This window comes from Pipra filicauda, unplaced genomic scaffold (assembly GCF_003945595.2).
Source record: "Pipra filicauda isolate LSUMZ 115617 unplaced genomic scaffold, ASM394559v2 scaffold76_size2844353_pilon, whole genome shotgun sequence".
Lineage (NCBI taxonomy): Eukaryota > Metazoa > Chordata > Aves > Passeriformes > Pipridae > Pipra > Pipra filicauda.
This window is the reverse complement of record NW_024104942.1, coordinates 1,681,933-1,705,235: the sequence shown is the minus strand read 5'-3', so window position 1 is coordinate 1,705,235 and position 23,303 is coordinate 1,681,933. Positions and strand designations below refer to the sequence as shown.

Here is a 23,303-nt window from a genome sequence, read left to right as displayed (position 1 = left end):
ACAGCAGCATAACTCTTTCGTGATATGTTCACTTTTATTGTCTGTTTCACATTCCAACTATATTTTAAGGGTGTGAAGTTTAGCAAAGTTCATATTTCTCAGATCAGAAAGTGACGAGTTAAAAAAGATGTTGATGTAACTTTGGCCATACTAACAGAACTTGGCACCACTAGAAACTTGGCACTCACCCTCTGTTTACATTAGGCATAGCTTTATGGAATGTTGAAAGGACATCTCAGAGGTTTTGGCAGAGCTCAGGTTGTGATATGAAATCATCTAAATAGAAGGATTTTAGTACATTTACAATGGATTTTGAAAGACAAAAAATCACTTCTAAAATGAATTTTTAAAAGAAAAAAAGTTTATCTTCTGCGTACTTGGTATTCCATTAGAAATTACTATAACTTTTAGAAAGATATTTTTCAAAGAATTGAAGACTAAAGGCATAGTCTGCCATACAGTGTCACACCTGAGTGAAAAAATATGTAAATGCCCACGTACAGGCAGGACAGAGGTACCAACAATTTACAATACCTATGCATATGAAAGAATGACGACAAATTTATATACATAGCAACCAAAATATTGAAGACAAATGCTCATAATGATAACAAAGACCATTGATGAGTCAGTGATTTCATAGCACAGTTTGAAATGTGAGAAGTGTACACCCCTGCCCTCAGGTGATCTGACTGCAGCCCTTCACCTTAAACATTCTTTCTACATTTAAGTTTTCCAGAAGGGAGAACAATAGAAAGTTTCCCATTACCCCAAGTCCTCACCCACAGAGGTGTGTTTTATCCAACATCCAGAGACACAGAAAACAGATATGTCCATCTGACTTGTGACTTGGAGAACAAATCTGTCTGCTTGCTTCATTTTAATAAACAGAAAGGGGTTACCACATTTTAGAACAGAACAGCCTTATAATTTAAATAATATGCAGCACTGTTATTTTCACTGAAACTTCCAGTTACTATTAAAAATGCTGGACATCGTGTTTATGTTTATTGTATGGTATCTTTAACATTTATTTGAAATACCATCTGTATTTCATAAAAATATACATGTCTACTTAAAAGATAAATAATAGTGCAGTAATAAAATTGAAAATGGAGCAGTTAATATGCTCATTTAAGTTATCATAAAGTTTTTGCATTCACTGATCTGTAAGTATTCACCAGCAAGAATGAACTCCTTACTGTAAGTGTAAACACTGTCCAATAGAAGCTGCTCATCAGATTACTCTCTCTATGTTCCTTCATACTTGTAACATTTCCTAGTCATCTTCACATGGGCTTCTGAAAATGTTCAAATTATTCCATCATATTCCATCTGTCTCCTATTCATATCTACAAACTTCTCTCCTTTGTTCTTGGAAAGATTATATAAAGCACAGCAAGCAGCTGCCATGAGAGAGAGAGATTTCTCATCACTTTCTAGCCTACGTGTCTGGGTCTTCTATTTATTCACCCTTTAGTCTTTCAAATGCACATTCTGTTGTTTTTCTCCAGAAGTGCTTTTCTCTCTTTTGGGTGCCTCATAAAAGCATCCATAAACTCAGTAACATAGAATCACAGAATCATAGAATCAGCTGGTTTAGAAAAGACCTCTGAGATCATCAAGTCCAACCCTTGATCCCACACGGCTGTGGTTACTAGTAAACACTTGAAAAGTTGTTTCTAGGAAATGATAGTCCATGACTAGTTTTTCTTGCTTTGGTTATACATCACATACAAAAACAGTGCTATATGGAATAGTCACTCCACAAGGTAGTCTTGCAGGACCTGGAATTAGAAAGGAAGAATTTGTGAGGTAGGTAGACTATAATTCAGGGGGGCCTCAGAGGTCAGGAAGAGCCAACTTTCTGATACCCGTCTTAGTTCTCCATGTCTTCTAATGGTGAAAGTTACCATTATTCTCATTATACTGTGAAGTCCTTTTAGATAATTGGAGATGAAAACAAATGTGAATGAAAATTTCTGGAAAAAGATGAGCTTAGTGCAGACCATGAGGGCTGGCTGCAATATCATTTTAAAATATTGTGAGATATGAATATGGGAAGGAGAAAGCAGTTTATTCTATGTTTACAAGTAAAATTCTCTTTATATAACTCTGCAACAGAATATATGTTTTATGGAAATTTAAGCTGGGAAGGAAAATATCACTGGTGAGCTTTCCAAAGGGCTGCACACCTAATGGCTACGGGTAAAGGAAATAAGACAAGTGCTATTTGCTTTGAATCACTTGAAGTTTTAGACCACTCTACCCTGTATTTGCTATTGGTTTGTGTTTCACGGCAGGATAAGCAGTGCAAGAAAGACCACTCTTCCTCAGTGCCTATCTGTTAATTTCTAAGAAATTATTTTTGTTATGGTATTAGCAACCTGAAAATGTTGCAGCTGGAGTAAGGTAACTTGGTTTGTCCTGGAACAGTTGTTTTAATAGCAGCAATGAGAGCAGCAAAAAGCAGTTGCACTCAAAAGTGCAGGCAGATGAGAGGCTGTCAAGGAGATGTAAAAATGGATAGAAGTGTAAGGAAGATCCATGTCTTTAAAAATCAAATGAAAAGGCAAAATCTGAAAAGGAGAGAATTTTGACTTAACAATAAAATTAAATCCATTTGTCATTAAAATGTGCTATGACTTGAGTTAGGTTGAGAATTAACAAAAGGTTTCTGTCAGTAGCTTATAGACTATTCTGCACACTGGGTTAGTTTTTTTCTTATGCACATTTAACAAATCTGCAGATAATGAATCTTTCAATTGTTAGTTCAGTTTGATTGAGGGAGCGTGGGTGGTTTGCATAACAACTGTTAGACCCTAAGAATGTTTCAAAACTATTGCAAGAAACATTAAACATGATGTTCCAAAGCATAACATATTGAGTGTATTAAGTTAGAGGTTTGCATTCAAATTTTCCAGCCCAGCACATCTAATTTTTGAATATTATAAATAGATTACCTGATGAATCTTCCTGAGAAAGGATAGGTATGTAATATCACCTAATTCTGTACACACCCTGAAGATGAATAGTATCTGGTGTTTAAGTTCTGACTGCATGATTCTGTTTCCTCAATACTGACTCCTTGTGTGAGCAATCCAGAACCTCAGACTCCACAGCAGGCTCTCAGCTGCCAACAGTATTGACACAGTATTGAAGCTGAACTGCCAGACTTTGTTTACCATCAAAGCTCTGGGGCAGACTGAAAGCATACAAAAAATACAGGTATTCCTTTGGACTTACAGACTGAAGTGTGTACAGACCTTTTTATGGAAGTACAGAGCTAAATGCTGCCCACAGTGGGGCTCTACTTGTGCAGTCTCAGTGACCACAGCCAATTAATTACAGCTCCACTTCTCATTTCACAAAACACAGCAGCAGGAGTAGAAAGGTTCTCACTCAGATTCAACAAATATTTATATACAGATGGTAATTTCATAATATCCTATTCTGCTTAACAAGATGTTCTTCAGTTTCTGGAAGTCACGAGTTCCTAGAGGAAGAGTTTATTTTTATAAGTTGAGCTTTTGCAACCATTAGCTGTATGTAACATTCTGATCTTTGGGGAAGGAAAATGTTTATAAAAGACCCCATGGGTAATAATCATATCATCAAACACCATCGTGTGGGATAAGGATACAACTGGAATACAAACAAAAGTGACCTTTCCAGCTGAAGGGAAATTCAGAATTAATTTCTGACATGGTGGCATTGCTGTGTACTGAAAGTTTTGCACTCTTACCTCAACTTGTGTTCGAAGTCCCCCAGAAGTGAAGTTTGATTCAAAGCCTGTCTTTCCCTTCACTATTGTGATTCTGAAAAAAACAAAAAGGGGGGGGGGGTGTTGTATGAAAATATACACTGAAAAGAACATATCTGAAAAAATAGAAAGATTCACATTGGACTGTCTGATGCAGTGGCATTAGAGCTGCAAAAATATCTAAGACTTGTTACAACGTTAACTTTGTCCTTGAATATTAAGAAGCCACAGCGTCCAGCCCTATTTTTTTTGTCCAGTCAGTGAATACATTTGAGCATGATCTACTGCATTCATAGGATCATTTGTTGCCACCTAAGAATAGCAAGTGTATTTCTCCACTGACTTACTTTAAAGGCAGCATAACAGCCTTCATTCTTTCCAATCAGCAGTTCTCCCTCATTTGTTGCCTACTGTCTTGTGTGCAATTAGTAATTTCTATGTCTTGGAATTCCATTATTCCCACAGCATTAAAGCCTTCTATGTGGAATGAAAGGTGAAAATAGGAAATTCTCTTAGTAATGCTTAAATTTGATATATTTTACGTGATATATTGTACCAGATTCTGTTATTTTAACATTTTGAAAATTGTATATCTATTTAAAACTAATAATTTTTTTTTCTGTTTGAATATTGTTTATGGAAAATTGCTTTTCACAAAATAAATTAGCAAAACACACAGGCCTTATAAAAGACCTGAGAAATCATCACAAGGGTTGGAAAAAATGGAAGCATTTGGTTTTTAGCAAGCTAAAACCTCAGCTCCAGGGTGTTTCGATGGGATTGACATTTTATTATTGGTCAGAGTATTTTCTGATTGTTGCTTCACTCTTGCTGCAGTTTCTACTCATCCCTTTTTCTTTGCCTCTTCATTATTTACACAAGAATCAGGGGCTCTGTCAGAAAGTATTAGGTTTTTAGGTCACAGATATGTGATTAGCTGCACCTTCACCTTCTGTAAGGACCAGATTACACAGCTCAGTAGTGTCTCACAGGAAAAAGGTAATTAAAATTCAGGGGACATGTGTTGTCATTCAGAAGTCAACAGACAGCGTTCCCATATGCATCTGATAGAATGAATGAGAAAAAAAATGCTACTTTAATGTCACTCCAGTTATATCAGTATTCAAGCCAGAGTTTGTGAAGTGTAAATTGAGTGTTTAATGATTGTATGGATACTTAGTTCTACAAGCTTTTCCAATAATGTCTAATTTTAAAATATGGGACAAAACTGCATCTGGCTCTACATGAATGCTCTAGAGAAGACTGAACACCCCACAGAGACAATTTCTAGTATGAAAAACTGTTTTCCTCTGTGCAAAGCAGGGCATTCTCCAGATACAGCATTAGTCCTAACATCACCTTCAGTTCAAGGACTTAAAACTGGCACCAGCTTAATATTAACATCTTTGGCAAGTAGTTAGCACTTTTTGCTGATTTTAAGCAAAACCTCTATGCATTTATCAGACTTCTGAGAGATGTCACATGCCTCCTAGAGTCAGACTGAAGTATGAACTGTTCGATTTGGTGTAAAGATGGAGGAAGTTTCCTTAAGCAGGATAGTTACAGACAATGTAGTGGTAAAATATGTCTTGAATGCCTATCTGTGTATTTCCTGGGAAGTTAACATGGTCCTTTTCTTCAGTATTTTGCTATATTTGAATTTTACCCGTAGATATTTGCTACAGTTGGTGGTCTATCAACAATTTTGCTGACTGATAGTTCATACCAATTCTTGTCATAAAGAAAAAAAATCCGTGATAGTAGCATTAGAAACTTTTAAAATAATATAAACAGCAACTGGCAGTACAGAACAATCAAATCACTGGGATTTAATTTATAATTAGTTTTAACATCACCATTCTGTGGTAGAATATGAGGAAATTGTAAAGAGTTTTGGGTGTGAGAAACTACTTGGGAAAACTTGCTTAAGCAGAATTGCTGTATTTCTGACTTGTTTCAGGTAACTTCTGTAGTATAAAAGCACTGAGCTCTTACCACAGAATCACACTGAATCTGATAAAATTAGTCCACATTGATTTCAACACAGTCATTAGCTAGTCCCTACATAAGCAGCTCTGACTTTGGGCTCAGCATCTGGTGCATTATGTTAGACCTGAAGGGGTTGTACCTGTAAACAATTAAAAAAAAAAAGTAAAAATAATAATTTAGAAATCAAACATATTTGCCAACTCTGAGTAATGAAAATATATGCTAATATCAAATAGATTGTAAACAAATGATCATAAATAAGGATGGTTAATGTACAGTATTTGCAAATTACTATCCAAATGGTTCTTGTTGTGTCCATTTCTCTGACGTGCTTCTGCAGCATGACAAAAAGCTGACAATTTCAGGGGTTATTTTACTTTACAGTACTTACTTCTGTATTGCATGTGGAGACAGGTTGTTTGCAAACAGTAGTTAGTTTTGGCACATAAATACTCAAGCAAACAAGGATTCCTGGAACTAGAAAGAAAACTTCCCGTAAAACAAAGATTGAACTCTCAAAAGTTCAAATAATACCTAAACTAAACATTACTAATCTTCAGAGGTTACATGTTGTTTTCCTTACCTTCTGGTTTTCAAGTGCAGTGGTAGCAGAGTATTTAAAATCATACTTCTGCTCTCTGTAAGTTTGTGAAATGTTTTCTGATAGGGACTTTCTGTGTACTAATTATTACAGTGATTTATTTTCTGCACAAAACCAAGTTCATGTGAGCATTGCCTTTACTGAACATTCCTTTCTTGCTTGAAATTATTACATTTTTCCAGGGATGACCAAAGAAACTACTGTTTCTTCGGGCAATGAAAGAGGAAGAGGAAGCAAACAAGAACAAGGAGATTAAAATACCACTAAAAATATGACAGCAGGCAAAACATGAAGCCCAAATTACTGCACATTTCATTATGTCAGTAAACATAAGAATGCAGAAAAGAACATATGTATTGTTACATGCAGTATTTATGCTAAAAGCAATACTTAACACTTAATTTATGAGGAAAAAAAAGAAGCTGATACTACTATTCATCTAAAGAATTAGGTTGTATTAAAAGATGTCAGTAAGTCGTGGGGAATGGAATAACTAATCCATGTGGACTTGGCTTCATGGACAGCCACTGACATTTTGGCCTGCACTCTCTATGCAGTATAACCTGGTAACCCAAACAGAGGGGGACATGCTGGAAACACTGAGTAACATTCCTTTAAAGGCATGGGTGGTGAGATGAAAGTATAATATTCTTGGGAAACAGTACCAGAGCAATATTTTATTTGTTAATTAGACTCCCATAAAATTGTCTCTTTAAAGTCAGGTTTTTCTGCAGTCTTGTGATCTCTGGTTCTGTTGAAGACTAATGGCAGAGCATCAAAACACCCAATCCAAGTATGACTTGGTAACCTGAGTTTGGATTTATCATTCCCCCGTTTTCAGGGTTAGGGCTTCAAATACAGTTTAGTGGAACTGCAAATGAGGTGTAAATAATTTTGAGGAAAGTAATTAATTTAATCAACAAGTTGTTAGGAGAGCTGAATTTCTTCTTCAGCAAAGAAGAAATAGCCCCCATGTCTTAGTGACTTTAATATTGTTAACTAAATGTGAGAAACCCTGGCTCATGCCCACTAAATTCAGTGAGAAACATCTTGAATCCACAAGATTTTGGATCAGGCACATTATTTTGATAGCTTTAAGATATAGGAATATATAGGACTGCAAGGGAGTAGAGCTGGTAAAATGAAATCTTGATTTCACTAAATTCAATAGGAATTCTACTGTTCACTTAGAAAAAGCTGAAATGGTTCATGATATATTACCTTAGTTAACTAAAGTATGATTGGGTGGGCTAGCTATGGAAAACTCGTGTATAATAATAGTAATTATTATTATAAAGAAAATAACTCATTCATCAAGACCTGAATTTTCCTACCAGCAAGCTATTAAGAAATTTGTTAAGGTTTTACAAAAAGAACAAAGAAGGAAGAAACAACTCTAATTCCTCAAAAATGTAAAAAAACCCCCACCAGCCTAAGAGGTTTACATTTTGATCCATCCTGTCAGATACAAAGAGTAAAACTGACCCTTTTGCATATACAAACACCAAGCAATTTCAGAGGCATCATCAGCAGAAAAAATACATTTCTACCAATGATAGGATCATGCATTATGCTTCAATACAACCTCATCTGCAGATATTAAATACATTGGATGGAGTGGTGTAATAGTCCTGTTACATGGGAGTCATATCACTGGCTCAGTGAAACTGCTGCTTTCCTGGCTCTTATGGCCTTAATTCCTGAAGTCAAAGTTATGTGTTTGAGGGATATACCCAAAAAAGACAACTAAAGAGAAGAAAATGCACCAAGGTGATCAGGAATAATAAAAATAAAAAAATCCATAAAATTCTGCTTTTAAAACTACATGTAACTTATGTAAATATTGTTATTAAAATGGGTTCTTTTTCCATACTTTGATGCCTCTACAGTATATTTCATTATTTCAAATTAATACTGGAAGAGGCTTTAGCTGAAAAACTTCCTTGATCTGAGACCAAAAGAAAGCATCATTAGCATAATTTCTTACAGTCCTTCTGTTAGTATTTTCAGGGACAAAAATATAATTATCTTTTTTGTAAAAAAAAAAAAAAATTAAAAAAAAAAAACAAACCACAACAACAAAAAAAAAAAAAAAAACAAAAACAAAAAAAAAAAAAAAAAATCACAAAAAAATCCCCAGAAAAACTGTGAACATAGTGAAATTATGGAAGATCTAGATTACAACTCCAGTGAAAAATGTGGGACGAATTGGATAGAATATAAATATCAGTTCTGACTGAAGCATGAAACTTAGGCAAACAACAGGGAAAAAACCCCACCCTTTTTAGAACATTTTGAGATGTGTGAAAACTACAAATGCTAGAACTGTGAAAAGGAAACTGGGAATTTGATCCATATGTTCTGGAAATGCCACTGCCCACAGCTAAATTATTTTTGGAGAACAGAACAGAGAACAGAAGAACAACTGCTAACACTGTTATAAACACAGGGTCTTCCTGGTGATGCAAAGATCTTACCATGGCAGATATTAGGGAGTTACTGTTACCATTTGGATACCATATATGAAGACACTATATTTAGTATGTTCTAGAGTAATTACGGTGGCCTGTGATATAATTTATCAATATTTATCTAATTCTCTGAGGACAAATCATTCTGCTGACTCCAAGGGGAAAAACCGCTATTCAGGGTGGTTCACACTGCAATTGATTTTTTTTTTTTAATATAGGTGAATATAATTAAAAAGCCTGAACTCATCTAAGCCATTCTACTGTGTCAGAGAAGATCACATTTTAAGCTTGGGAAGCTCTTTATCATGGTATATTTTTACAAAGTGAAATATTTTTAAAATTTACAACATATGAAATAGCAGTATGACCTGGGGACAGATTCTCCTACTGCTTCTCAAAACCAAAAGCACATCATGCTGATTACAAGAGAAGTAACTACCAGTTAACTTGGGCTACCATTTAGTTGTTCTCAGGAATGTGTAACTGGAAGGGATGAACTTCACTTGTTCTGCCTTTAAAGACAACCAAGTCTCATATTTCTATTCTGTACTTTTAGCGAGCAGGCTCTTCTTACCAATTGTCATCTTCCACTTTCTGCCTGAAGGCTGACCCTGGATGCTTTTTCCTCTGACAATTCAGTAGCCTGCAATTCTCACATTCTAATTTATTCTAGGCAGTCAGTACCCATTTGTATCAACAGTATTCAGATATGCAACACATTCTCATAACTAGTTCACACTAGTAACTCTTGCCACCCAAAGGGGTAGAGACCAGCATAAAGAGGGATAGATTTAAAGTATGTACATTTTTCTTGGCCATACCAGCAAACTCTCCTTATAGAAGTTGAAAGATATCTATAAAAAATTTTGAATGGTGGCAGCTATATACCATCTGTTTTGTTCTGGTTTAGAAAGGAATTTCATCAATCCATAATGTTCTATATACCACCTCTCCCTCACAACAGCCACTAAGCAAAGCCTAGCAACAGTTGTGCCTATCATACCGGAATAATCAAAAAATGAGTTTCTTTTATTACAAATGACATTTGGAAATTATATCAATAATGCACTTCTGTTCTGATACTAATTTTTACTCTTCTTTGAAAAAATGTCTTTGCTAAGCAATTTATGAATTCTGAAAATAAATAGTTCTCTGCACATATAATCATCAAGCTTGAACAGTTTTTATTTTTCATGTCTTTATTCATTCTTTTCTACATAGTATTTGTGGAATTCAGCATCTGGAACGAGCAGGAAACAGGTTGACTCTCTTTGACTCCCTTTATTTCTGCATAGTGACATTTTCCACTGTGGGCTTTGGGGATGTTACACCCAAGATATGGCCTTCAAAGCTGCTTGTTGTCATTATGATCTGTGTTGCTCTTGTGGTGCTGCCCATTCAGGTAAATTTGGATTTTTCTTCTCTTTAGAATTGTTTTTAAAACAAAAGAATAATTGAAATAATTTATTGTTACTATTATTATTGCATAAAAAATGTCAGAAAAAAGAACCATCTTCTATTATTTTTTTTTTTCCTTTTTCCTGTATGTTCTCCTATATTCTAGATTTATACTAAAAACCAGAGCACTAATAACAGTTTTCAAATGCTGATGAAAGCTTTCTGCTCCCGTCATGTACCACAGAGCCCTTCTTTTATCCTGAGATACGGGTTTGTTATTAATGGAGCAATTTAAAAAAAAAAGCACAACAGTAGCCAGCACTTTCTTTATGAGTGTAGCATTTCCTCAGCAGGCTCTCCCTGTTTCTAATCTTGGTTCTCTCCACTTCCTCTCTTACTCTTACAGCTCAGTGCTAACTTGAAAAAAATCTCATTAAATCTGCAACTCCAGCAAACTGGGTTCACAGCTGTGTATGGTACACACACACACAGAACCAAAAGCACAGTTAGGAATTTTTCATGCCTACTTAGGTTTAGGACTTTCTAACACTTTTAACAGGAAAAGACTGATTTGTGAAAATCCAAATATTTCAAGGATTCAAAGGGCTTTGTTAAATTTGCACCAAGCATTTTCCAGCTCATTAGGTGAGGCTGGATGACAGAAACTCTGAGGTTACATGGGAAGCCCTGCCAAGATGTTCATTGTTCCACTGATCACCCAGACCTTGTGACAGAAAGAGAGGGTGTGGGGAGACACTGAGCATTTTCATCAAAGCTTATGGTAGACCTGCTAGACCATGAAGCTCCAAAGTTTCTCACACAGGCAGAGTTTCCAGACTCAACTTCTTTGACAGTGAACTAAAGCTCACTGTGAGCAGATAACACAGAAACCCTGGGAGGCTGGAAGCTCAAGCTCTTAGCATTAATTTTACTGAAGTTATTTGAATGCTCTAATTATAACCTAAATATTTAATGTCTGTATTCACAGATGTATGCGCTAATACAATTATATGCTCCCTCAGTGAAAAATTAGTAAAATATATATTCTATTGAAAACTAAAATGTGCTCTGCTTAAGAAATTTGCAATTTCCTAGAATATAGATATTTCATCTTTCATACTTCAGAAATAAGAGGTCTACATTAGCAGTAAATAATCTAGAATCTACTGGCCTTTCACATAAATTTACCTATTATTAGCTACTTTCTTTTATAACTTTGTAGTGGTAATGGGGCTTCCTTCAGTTTTCCATACACAGAATGTGGGAGGCATTCTTTCCTGAACTTTTGTCCTGCTATGATATGCAATCAGTTATTATTCATGATTCAACTTCACCATCAGTTGAATGTGGATGAGAAAAAGCAGCTATGACAGAAACATATAGTTAAATTGACCTCAGTATTAAGCATGTATTACTTACAAGAAGCTTTGAAATGGTGTTTGTATGTTTTATTACAGACTGCTACAGTATTCTCTTTAGTCTCAGGGATTCAGACTAGTAATATTTACTGTTAGCCTGCCTATATTGTTCAGGTGACAAAAGCAAATTTGCTGTATTAACAGCTACTGTGTTTTCTGTGGTTTTAAATTGTATCTAAATTTATAAGACAGACTAGCGAGTATACAGCAGGTCACCTTCAGAACATTATAAAATCTCTGGGAAGAGTTATTGCCCAAACTAAGTCAAATGGTGCTTCTATCCAAGTAACGTGTGAAAATTTAACCTTTCATATGAGGGAACCACTTATGTCACATGGCACTAGATAAAGAGAGCCCAGAGGTATAAAATACTTAAAGAAATAAGGTGCCAGCCTTCATTCTTTTCCAAAATCTTAAGATTTAATGTAATCTCATGATATTTTAATGAACTTTCACTGCTATTTGTGTGTGGTAGATTCTGGCACTATTGCCATGTTTTTCAATCACCCTGTTATTCCTCTCATACACTTGAACATTTTACAAAGAAAAAGACATTGTGGGCTAAGGGCAGCTTTTCATAGAGGCATGAGATTGAATTATGCAACATTGTCAAGTCATTATACAGTTGCACTGCACACCTTGTCTATATTCCACTGACAATTGGCATCTCTTGCAGTTTGAACAGCTGGCATATTTATGGATGGAGAGACAAAAGTCCGGTGGAAACTACAGTCGATACAGAGCTCAGACAGAAAAACATGTTGTGTTGTGTGTAAGCTCTCTGAAGATTGACTTACTTATGGATTTCTTAAATGAATTCTATGCTCACCCCAGATTGCAGGTACTGAGAGTTAAAGAAAAAATAAAAAATTCAAAAAATAAGAAACGCAAAATACTGATTTTTTTTTTTTTTTTCAGAAAGGCTTCTGAAATGGTCTTTAATTTCTAAAACTGAATTTGGGAATAGCTAGCAGAATTGGGAATCTATAACTGCAGTAAGAAGCTGAGGTATAGAATTTTAAATTGAGGTAAATAGACTAAATAGGTAGAATTACTGTCTTGTTGAATTATGCCAGTCCTTTTAGAAACACGAATTTCCATGCAAATTCCTTAGATTCTATCCCAAAGTAGAAAATAAATGAAAGTGGTTTTTTTCCCATTATTTTGGGACTGGATCAAAAAATCCTCAAAAGTCAAAGCATCTTTTGGTTTTCATGTTTTGCTTTGTTTTTTGCCAGTGTTTGGAATCACAGAATAGGTGAGATTGAAAGGGACACAGTGGGCCATCTGGTCCAACTTCCCTGCTCCAGCAGGGTCATCCTAGAGCACCCTGCACAGGATTTTAAAGATTAGATCCATTTGGAATTGTGGAAATTAAGAAATAAATATTTGTACTTTAAAGGACGAAGACCTTAAAAAATTACATGGAAGAGATTTTCTTAGTGTACACATATTCCCTGGTTACTGCAAACTTGTCATATGACTTGTTTGGAACATCTGAAAGCCTATTTACATGAGATAGCAATTTGGATTTGTTATCATTACCTTTGCTACAGACTATTTCTTTTACTAAATCTTCTCTATGCCTTTTACTAAGTTACCTGTGTACCATGCTTCATTAACTAGTGCAAAAAAATCACACAAATACAATCCTCAATTGGCTGAGCAGCAATTTGCCGAATCCCAAATCCAAAATATTCCCCAAAATAATTAGCTAGCAAGAGCCATAAGCAAATGCACAAAGAAATCACATTTTTTATAGATGGAAACACAAACTGAAATCCAAAATTTAGTCAACTAACCTGAAGAATGAGTCAGGTTCTGTGATACACTGGAGACAAAGAAGAAAAGTCCAAATACTACATAGGAAGAATAAAAGAGCTTATATACATTCCCTTCACAGCTGAAATCAAATTTGACTCAATGATCTTAGAGATCTTTTCCAACCTTAATGATTCTTTGAACTGGGAAGCTGAAGGATGCAGGTGCACTGCATTCAGTGCACAAAGCTTTCCACAAACCCTGAGTGTCCCAAGGAAGACTTCTGTGACAGGCGTGTCCTAAGCTCTCAGTTTCTCCTCTCATGTTACGCTTACCCCTCCTTTTAATCTCTGCACACATGTATGCTTCAGACCAACCTTTCTTTTCCTAACAAGGACTACCTGTAGCACAGGAAGCAGAGTATGGAATCACCCATTAATGTAAAGGAAAAAAAAAAAAAGGGGAAATCAACTCTGACTATCAGTGACTATCAGAGACATTTTTGACATCCCAAGTCACTGCTGACTCATTCTCCAGCAACAATAAATGGTAACATAGGAAAATAAGATGACTATTCTCCCTTTTTTTTTTTGACAGGACTATTATGTCGTTATTTTGTGCCCTACCGAGATGGATGCTCAGGTGCGAAGGGTGTTACAAATCCCAATGTGGTCCCAAAGAGTTATCTACCTGCAAGGCTCAGCACTAAAAGATCAAGACCTGTTGAGAGCCAAGTAGGCAAATATTGATCATGTTTTTTTGCTTTTGTTTCACTCATATTGTTTGATAAATAGTTTTAACAAACAACAAAAGCTGTGCTAGAAGGAAATGTGTATTTAGAATGTGTATTTAGAAAGCAAAGCAAAGCTCTTTGATATAATTAGTTTTCCTTAATATCTGAAATTTTTCAAGGAACAAATATCTGTGAGCATTTTCATTTGGCCGGATTTTTTTTACTGTCTTTCTGTCTTAGTGTTTAAAGGTATTGAAACGGAATGCTTGTGATTTCCTCTGAAAAAGCAGAACAGTATATTCCAAAATGACAGTAATGATAGAATATGTCTCTATTTCTTGAGAAAATACGGTAAATGTGATGGTAGTTCTCCTGACCAACTAAAGAGAAAAAAAGGAAACATAATTAATTATCACCCTTTGAACGCACTGTACAGTTTTGCTTTCTTCTTAGGTTCAGCCTGGCAATATTAAGCACCTATTTTACCTCCATATAGTCTTCCTTCAGGGCCCTCCTCTTACCACATACATCCACCCCTTCTAAGAAATGCTCTCTGCTCTCCGCTAGTTAATAGTGACTGACGCTTACCAAAACACATCAGTCACACACAGTTCCTCACACACACCTCCCCCCCCATTCCTCAATCAGTTGAGCCTGTGATGGAATTCTTAGTGGAATTCACATAGAATGATTGTCTCTCTACACTCTCCAGAGAGAAAGTTGATTCTTAGCAAATAACTGAGTTAACCTATCGGCATTGCTCTATAATGTAGATATTGAAAAATGAAGCCAATAGCTGTCTATTTGTGTCATTCAGCCTTCTTTACCCAAAGGGAGTTATTTCCAAGAATCTCATCTGTGAGAAGCCTCATGAGCAGTGTTATCTTCTCAGACTTCTGTCACTGAAAAAAAAAGCTACTTCTACATCTGTTTAAAATTTGACAAGACAATAAAGCTTTTTTCAGGAACAGAAATTTTCTTTTAGTGAAATGTGAAATTCCTTTTTTTTTTTTTTTTATTCTTGCTGATTTTGAGAAGGAATTCATGTGTGGATTTAGCTGACATTTGTTCCACACATTAGGAGAAGAAAAATTAGGCTGTTCCCTAAATATAATCTTGATATTCACTTATAATAACCTGGAGGTAGTCAGCTGTGGAACTGTGCTTTTTCCTACAGAACATGTAATTGAATGTACCTGTCACAGAATAATTTTCAGCCTCTCCTGAGAGAAGCAGCATAGTGGGAATTTAATAGAACATTTAACATGAAATATAACCCAGTACCAAGACGTTTGCTGCATTTCTTTTTAATGAGAACATAATGTGCTGAGAAGATAACAAGGCACATGGTAAACTTATTCTAATAAATAATGGTTAAAAACAACAACAAAATTATTAAGAAGTATCTCATTATCAAAATTTATACATATATTATTTGTGAAATCCAATGTGAAAATAACGTGATGGAGGTCACACCACAAAGTAAAGGAATATCAAAAGTTGGCCAGTTGTGTAAGTAGGGAGTAGTCAGTTAATAAAAGACTATTTTTCTTTCTATGCCCTAGTACACAATTTGACTTTAGAAAAATGATACTCATTCTTTCTTCCTGTCTTTGAAGGCGTCACTTTGCAAACTTTTGGTGTTCTCTGAACAGTGTTTATGTGTGCAGCTTTAACAAAGAAACTGAATAAATTCTGTCATGAGGTGCCACACTGTTCATTAGCCTGACTGGAGACTTTACAGCTACTTCAGCCACTGAAACAACACAGTAACTGGTTAAAACAGTTCTCATTCTCCATGTAGACTAGCACTAGACAGTGAATAACACTACCATGCTTGATTTCTTTCCCCCACAGCTTTCTTCCATATTCTGTCATGACCTCAAATATTTTTTCTCTCTGCCCTCCACTTTCTTAGGTGAACCATATTCACTCTTTTTCTTTGGCTTATACTTTTTTCATTCACAAATTTCTCTTCTGTATATGAAGTCCCTTTAATTTCTGCCATCCCTAAGCAACAGAATTGTTGGGTTTTTTTGCCTCAGAGTCAGTTTACTAGCACATAAAAATAGTATAATTGACAAAGCTTTTTTAGTTTTAAGGACATTTAATAACACTTCTCTCATACTCTGCGTTCTAATAAATGTTTTCAACACAGATGTCATTAATGTTTCTGTTGTATAAATTAATGACATTCACAGATGTTAGTTGCAGGTTATCATCCTTGTCATATGTGGCTGAAGTGATTCAAGAATTTACAAAAAAACATTGGGGAAAAAGATGAATATGTTCACATAAGGTTTCATTTCCTTATGAAATCATCTATATATACTGTCACCCGAGTTACCTCATCAGCTCTCATCAAAATCTCATCTAATTTCCTACAATTTTGGTAAAGACCCTATCTTCCCAATACTGCTCCCATATTTAGCTGAAATTACTCATACAGCTCCCGTGATTTCTTCCTAATCAAAAATGCCATGAACTGAAAATAGTTCATTTAATGCATACATACACAGAAATGTTTTTTAACCCAAACACATTATTCTTGGATGTCTACCCAACTTCCTGCTATCGCTAGGCAAGACAAGTCTATATTAAGTTACCTGCCCCATCTTTTTCGTTCTTATCAATAATAACTTGGGCATATCATACCCTTACACACTAGGCAGACTGGTGCTATTTATCCACCTTTTATACTCACAGCAGATACTTATTTTGCAGATTAGGCGTGTTTGAGGTCACTGTGCTTTTATTAGTTTGGCACGGCTTCTACTGGCACCAGGGAAAGAAATGAGAACAGAGAGACTAAACTTTCTCTGTGTTCTGGTTTTATATGCAAGATTATGAACTGTGAAACACGAGTCCATGTAAATACTCTGTTGGAATGTAACAGTCTTGTCTCCTCTCTTCTAGAATGGATGATGCTGAAGCTTGTTTCATACTGAGCAGCCGCTGTGAGGTGGACAGGACAGCAGCTGTGAGTTTGGAAGAAATAACTAGGAATGAATGTGCATGTTGTTATACTGATACTGCCCTTTAGATACTAAATTACATGACCTACCTACCAAAGAAGTTCAGATTTTACACTGTTTTAGTTACACATTTTTTTTAAAAAAGTAGAAATTTATACATTCTTACAAACTTTAAAAAACTTCAAAAAACCAATTTTCACACTGAATAAAGTAAATTTTTATCAGTTTTTTTTTTTTATGGAACAATGGCAGAATAGCATAGAAGCATAGTACCTTGTAGATAAATTGATAATTGGTCATTAATCACTCCCAAGAATAGTAGTTTGTCAAAAGGTTTCCATTCAAATCACCTGGACTAATGTCAATGTTTGCTCTTGATTTCCAATTCAAAGAATTATAGTTATTAAAAAGAGATATGTATCAACTGACTGGTATTTTTGTTCAGAACTATCGAAGAAGTATTAAAAGTTCACCACTAACAAAGTAAAGGCTGAATTCAACTTACAAATTCATTTGTGACTAACACCAAATAACCAATATATCTGAGAGTATTTGACTATTTTTCATATTGGCCAATTTCAAAAATACAAATGGCAGGACTCTTTAAATAAGTTTATATGGCTTTGCCCATGCTAGTAGTTACTTGCAGTCAAGTAAGTTACTGTCCACAAAGGAAGACTGCTAATACAAATCTTTATTCTGTGATAAAAGAAAAAAACTGTTTTAATATGAACTAGAACCCTGCCAGCTCATGAAATTAATTATTGATCACAAAAATCCAGGAAAAAAGTCCACTGAGGAAGGATTTATGAACATAACTTTAAATTTTTCACCACAAGCTATACACAAAATTATTGAATGCTTGCCTCTATTCAGTTCAATCTCAAACTCCAAAGGAAGTTCAGAATAAATCTGAATATTCCCAAAGATGCTTACAAGTTGCCTAACAAGACTGAACCAGTTTATAATTCAGTAAGTAAGATTTAAGCAATCTCAATTAAAAATACTGTTTTGCTGCTACATTATAAGGAATAGCAATTATTTTTCTAAATGTTAAAAATAGAGACAGTAAAACACGGGAAATGAGGGCTTTGCATTACATATCCAGTATTTCTTAATATACTCTCTGTCTGCTATGAAAAGGTAGTTGTTTCCATACCTGCACATACGGCATATCAGAGAAGGGAGAAAAATAAAAGCAACATAAGCTGCAGCTAGCAAGAAAAAAGGATATTTCCTTGTTAGGCAAATGAACCCTCAGAACAAATTTTATCAAACATAATTTATTTTTCATATTTTATTCAAGGCTAAAGATCCTGTTCTGGTCCTATCGCTTGCAGAAAGTCACTGAACTCCCTGACAAATAAATCCTTGCTCCTACTAAAACACTGAAACTTAATGAGCTAAGAGCTTTGAATTTGATTCATCAGCAGTAGACTCCTGCAAATACAGTAGTGAAAGCCAGTGAACTGGCAGCAAGTAATCCTGGAGTAGTCAAGCAAGGCAAGCATACTGCTTGGAAGGGACAGAGGGTCTGGGTACTTAGGGACAAGAACAAGCTAGAGTTCTTGCAAATACCTGGGAAAATACTGGTAACTTCTGAGAGACTGAAAAGTATCAAAAAAGCCAAACTCACTTGCCTAAATTAGCCATGAGTTTAGAATAAATCAGCAACAACATCTCATCTCACAACGTGAGATACATGACAGTTGCACAGTGGTTAGAAATGAGAAATCCCGTATATAAGCAGAGCACGTGATTTACATTGCACTTGGTAGGTTTATGCAGCATTAAGGACAGCTACATCAGCTGTTCATCTCTGCTCATAACTGCTCCAGAATTTATGCAAAGACAAGACAATTTTCACCTCTGCTGAACCATCCCATAGAGCAGACAGTGGACTCTACATACAGCTCACGGAGCTTCCATCCATTCTGGCCAGCACTGTCTAGTTTGGGCTTTGGAGTCATGGCCAGCTCCGTCTCTCTCCAGGCAGCCTTTCTGTCCTCAAGGACTGGTGTTTTCCTCAGGAAACACCAAACTGGTATGAAGCACATTTCAGCTGCCAGTACAGACTATTATCAGATCTCCTTTATCTTTGCATCTGAAGCATACCAACAGGCATATCTTACCAAAGACACGATCCTGTTACCTTCTTCTGGGACAGAGTGCCCTGTTGGAGGGCTGGCTGGCCAGTCATAATAGTGCAGTATCTCAGCTCTAGCAATGATATTCTGAGGGCCAGTGGGATCTGAAGCTTTTAAACGAGGTGTCACCTCCCCGTCTTGTTTTCTTTTTTGTTGTCAGATTACTTTTTCACAGGGAATGCAATTATGCAAGTAGAAAACAGGACAATTTTTTATTTAGTTAGTTTTATTTTACTGCCCCCTAGAGCTTTGAAATGAAATGGATTTAATTTCGTATGTTGTTCCAGCTCTAGTCTTTACTAACAACTTTAGTTGTTAGTTACAGTTTGTCACTGGGCTGAAGGAAGTTCAGCTGTTTTCCCAGAATCAATCTTTATAACTACAACTGATTTTTCACCCTGTTGTCATGAAGCTAACAAACTGATTAAGACAGTCTTGGATCCTCTCCTATGTCTGACAACTGTCAAAATAGGAGGAGGAGATTCCTGACCAGAACAGCTGTTGCTACTCAAGTGATTTTTCGAAGTCCCTGAGAGCTTTTCTCTCCCCAGCTACAGTCCTCAAGCAGAGGATCTACTCATTTGCCATGGATACTTGACTGCAATGGCTGTTCATTGCTTGCTATTTCATTGGTAAATAAGTTTTAATGACAGCATTTTTGCAGCTAACAGCTTTGTTCTGATGCTTTCTGAAAATTCAAAGATGGTCCAGTTCAAGCTTGCACCTTTTTTCCCCCTCTTCCATTAATCAAGTTGTGTGACACTACTGTACTGGCAATCTAAGTTACACTGTCTTAAGGGCATCAAAATACAGATGCAAACATAGGAGGATATAACTAATTTATCAAGTCGCGTGGCAAGAAGATGATTAAATTAACAGATTTATTTTAAAATATTACATGTATTTCTTTGAGTTCGGGTGATTAAATTCCTGTTACACCCACTTTAAAACTTAAACAGCTTTTCATTCATAAAATTCATTATCACCCCTATATTAACCACCATTTGTAACAGTGGTATCACCAATACTATATGGAGAGACTGAATCTAAGAAATCACTTGAAGTGCCTACCTGTATTTTTGGCTCTCTCTCCTTGAGTGCTTCTTCAGAGTAGAATTTGGGAGAATAACTGGGCAAAAAAGCTCAGAAACACTGATAACCAGCTTTTGTACACAAACATCTGTGTATACTAAGTGAAAAGAGAGAAAAAGAAGCAATAATGCAAGTTATTAGATGAACAGCACATACACTGAGTTCATTGTATGAAGCTGTACAGGGCATTTAAGTATCCATTTTATATATATTACATGTTTGTAGACTGTTGCTTCAAAGAGTTAGCAAATGGAACGCAAGGCATATTTTGCAGTGTTACGACTGCAAATGTGCCAAATAATCATCAAGAGATCTTAATTTTGAAATCTTTTGCTTTTCTATACAATTACATAAAAATATTTTATGTTGAGATTCCTACTTTTAGTTTTATGACACCCACTTCTATTGATCTATGTTTGTTTGGGTTTTTAATAAAATAGCATCATTTGATGCTATTTATGAATTTTATGAAACAATCTTCATTCTTATATTTAACAATTATTGCACATTATGAAAAAAACCAGTTTTTTTAGACAAAATAATAAAAAAAAAATCAAGAAAATATCTAACATGGAAGTAACTATACTTCTAGGCATGTGGCATACAGAAAACAGCCTCTTCTCACCACTTTTGCCAGCCAGAGTGGTCTGAATGATTACTATGGAAAGAAAGGGAGGAAACTGGTAATGGCAAACCCTGTGTCATTAAGCCACACCATCACTGCAAGTGACTGCTTCCCTGATACCTTTTGCATAAAAAGATTACGTAACATCTTCAACAACACATGATTTTCAAATTTGTCCCTAGTCCACTCCCAAGCCTCTTACTACTCCTGTAATGTATCTATATGACTGCCATCCGTCACATTACCCAGCCATTTGCTATTTCTATGGTGTGTTGGCATTTCATCACCTTAAGACAAAACAGCAAAACCCCAAATGACCAAAAAAAAAAAAAAAATCCTAAGGAGGATAAGAAAAAGTGACTGTATACATGGAAAACTTACAGCAGGTTACATCCAAGTTCTGGAACCTCCTGAATGCGTACAGCAATCCTACATCTATGTAACTATTAATAAGAAAAAACTGAAATAATGTATTTTACTATTCTCAAATGGTCTTCCTCTTATGACTCCATTTTAGTATTTCTAGTAGAAAAAGTACTTGCTAACATCTCAATTGACATTAAAATATTATGGTTTGAAAATGTCAATTACGCCCTGTTCCAGGCAGAGATTTTCCCTTGTGTTCAGGAGTCTGAAAGCTTTTCTTATTGCTGATGCTGCAAATATAATGAATCATTCTTTATATTTTATCTTTTAATACCACCAATGCCATGACTAGGCAAGGCATTTCAATCCAAGTATTGTTTCCTAGATGCAGCTCTCATATTGCTTTTTGGTTTTGAAATAACTAAAAACTGATGGCTGATACACTGAATTTAGTCTTATTTCATAAAATTCAAAATATTAATGTATTATCACATAGATTATTTTCTAGGATAGCAGTATTCATCCTTGCCATAGGACAAAAATAACAGGCTGAGAAATCTCTTGGAATCTTTGGTCAGTAGCTGGCAAAATTCTGACGTCAGTTGTGCAAATGTTTTAGTTGCACGAAAACGTAGATCTGCTTTTAATTAAACTGTTATTTTTTAGATTTAGCCACAATTTTAAACCCTCACTTCCTGATGTCCTCATTTAAGGCTATTTTAATTTTGAGTCTCTTTGGAAAGACATCTCTGCTACATCATTCTTGATTAATTAGACATGACTCATCACTGCCATCTAAGTTTTCACACAATTCTTCCACATCCAAATGTCACCCCTTTCCAAATGACATGATCCCTTGATGACACTTGCAGAAAGATAGGAGACGGTCAAAATACCTTATTAGTGGAAGATTTCTGTAAACAAGCTCTCTAATCTGCGTTCCAACAAATATAATTTTGCACTCCTCCAGACTAATGTCTGAAGATGGAGGAGAGAATACAGATTTTTCTGGTGTTGTTGGAGACTTCTCCTAGTCTCCACAACCTTTCAAAGATAAGAATGCAACTCTTCAAGGACATTGGTCTGCTCTGTCTGTACCCATCTGACCCTGCAGGCTCTTATGGGTTGAGGTCTCTGAAGCAATCCCTGTCAAGATCATCCCCTGCTGGTGATCCTCCTCCTGCTTGAGCCTGCCTCAAAGCAGAGGCCTGAGAGAACACAGAGTGCCTCAGCCTTGTCCACGTCTGCAGAATTACTGGATAGTTTGTCTATGTGTATACGTAATTATGTAATACACATAATATGTAATATTACTTATATAAGGTGTACATAAACATCCACACCAGCTGGTATATAATTACTAGTCTTAAAATGAGTTTTCCTCAATGGAGTCAGTCTGATAATAGATTCTTTTTCTAATGTGACATGGTTATTTGTCATCACCTCATACTTTTTATTCTAGGATCATCAAACCATTTTAAGAGCCTGGGCAGTTAAAGACTTTGCTCCAAATTGTCCTTTGTATGTCCAGATATTGAAACCTGAGAATAAATTCCACATTAAGTTTGCAGGTAAGTGTGAGATTTCAGTCATTGAAGCACTTGTTAGTATTTGGCAGTTTGTTTCATAAACGCACAAGCAAAGTGAGAATCCCTGGACATATTTACTGGTTAGAAGCTGATTAAGAGTGCAGTGTTGTAAAATACCATGGGCTGTATGTGTCCTATCAATGGTAAAATGTCATGTTTTACATTAAACACTTAGTTGTAAGCACTTTTAAGAATTATTAGTCTTATGTTGCATAATGAAGAGAGTAGAATTCTTTCATTATAACGCATTGCTACTCCTTAATTATAGATCCGAGTAGGTCTCCAGCTTACTATATCCATGTCTGTAAGTCATTTCTGTCTAAAAATCATACTAAGGGATATATAAGAAAATCTACGCAGAAAAGGCCAGATTTA

At 35.6% G+C, this 23,303-nt stretch overlaps 1 protein-coding gene across 5 annotated transcripts in view; it reads left to right on the top strand.

Moving 5' to 3' along the window:
• The window catches only part of KCNT2 (potassium sodium-activated channel subfamily T member 2), a 114,824-nt gene that overhangs the window by 53,181 nt on the left and 38,340 nt on the right, over positions 1-23,303 (top strand). For all 5 annotated transcript variants that reach the window (XM_027713301.2, XM_027713307.2, XM_027713304.2 and 2 more), the window contains exons 10-14: positions 10,046-10,226; positions 12,317-12,481; positions 13,999-14,135; positions 17,051-17,114; positions 22,802-22,910. In XM_027713301.2, coding sequence (XP_027569102.1) covers positions 10,046-10,226; positions 12,317-12,481; positions 13,999-14,135; positions 17,051-17,114; positions 22,802-22,910 — 656 coding nt within the window. The remainder of the gene's footprint in view (positions 1-10,045; positions 10,227-12,316; positions 12,482-13,998; positions 14,136-17,050; positions 17,115-22,801; positions 22,911-23,303) is intronic.